Raw genomic sequence first — 1203 nt, forward strand, 5'->3', positions numbered from 1 at the left:
TAAACACTGTCGGTAACGTAGAGATAAATATAACCTTCGAACCACGAAAGTTGTTTTCTTGCAAACATTGTTCCGCGCGTGTCTAGTCGTAAAATTTCGCGAAAATCGAGACGCAAACGTTTCCGAAAGTACGGCCACGATCCGCGGGAACGTAGAGAAACGACCTCGCGGGGAGCTAACAACAATAGTCCTCTGAACAGCCCGCCGTCTCCGGTTCGAAGTGCGCAGTACTCTCTATATTTACACGACTCGTCGGGATGGAGTAGTTCCTTTGGGACGATTAGTATAGATTCGCGGTCTTCAGGGGCAGCGGGTCCAACAGGTATGGTGGTAGCGCCGCGGAGAAGGGCCTGGGGCTACAGGAGCCCCAAGCGCCACCCCCACTGCCGCTTCCCCGAGTGTTAGGCGAGCTGCCATCCCCCGACACGTCCGTCGTGTGCTTCACGCTCACCAGGTTCGGGTTCGTGATCGGTTTCACCTCGTTCGACGACAGGACGCTGTTCGATCCACCTGGAGGCGTCGCCGGACTTCTCGGTGAACGACCCTCCGCCTTCACGTTACTGGCGACCGGGCTTGATGCGCCGCTGTCTACACCCATTCCGCTCTGCGACGACGACTTCTGCTGCGCTAGCCTCTCCTGCTTTCGGAACTTGGCGCGCCGGTTCTGGAACCACACCTGCAACAAGAGAATACGTTGTGTTAGCTTATTTTGCTGGCTACAGAGACCCGCATTAAATCGGTTGTTATTGCAATCAATAATTTGTTGTCCACTGTAAGATAAAAGTGTTAGATTGTAATACTGTAAGCTTCAATATTATCATATAATTTTTTCAGTATTAGATACCCGAATAAATAAAATAGCTACCAACAGTTTCGTAAATCAGGAAAATGAACAAATTGATGTGCACTACATAGATAGAACAGTATGTGATCAGATATGTTCTTAATTCGAACAGCCGTATTCGAGTAAATATTTTGTTACAGCTGATGGTTGTACAATAGTATTTGTTCGAGTGAATCTATAAAGAACAACGTTCAAAAACATTCATAGAATTGTAACCCTTACGGTCATATTAAGTTTACACGCAGGTGTCATGCTGATCGAAATTAATATTATTTGCACGAACAGTAATACATAATATGCAAGATTAGGTAGCGAAAATTTATTCAACCTTTTCCAAACTTTAAATATATGTAACACAA

General features: G+C 46.0%; 1 protein-coding gene across 1 annotated transcript in view; it reads right to left on the reverse strand.

Moving 5' to 3' along the window:
* Window positions 1-280: 280 nt before the first annotated feature.
* LOC144472551 (uncharacterized) overlaps window positions 281-1203 on the reverse strand; it is a 26598-nt gene continuing 25675 nt past the window's right edge. Inside the window, exon 3 of the mRNA XM_078185749.1 lies at window positions 281-676. Coding sequence (XP_078041875.1) covers window positions 281-676 — 396 coding nt within the window. The remainder of the gene's footprint in view (window positions 677-1203) is intronic.

Source organism: Augochlora pura, chromosome 7 (assembly GCF_028453695.1).
Source record: "Augochlora pura isolate Apur16 chromosome 7, APUR_v2.2.1, whole genome shotgun sequence".
NCBI lineage: Eukaryota > Metazoa > Arthropoda > Insecta > Hymenoptera > Halictidae > Augochlora > Augochlora pura.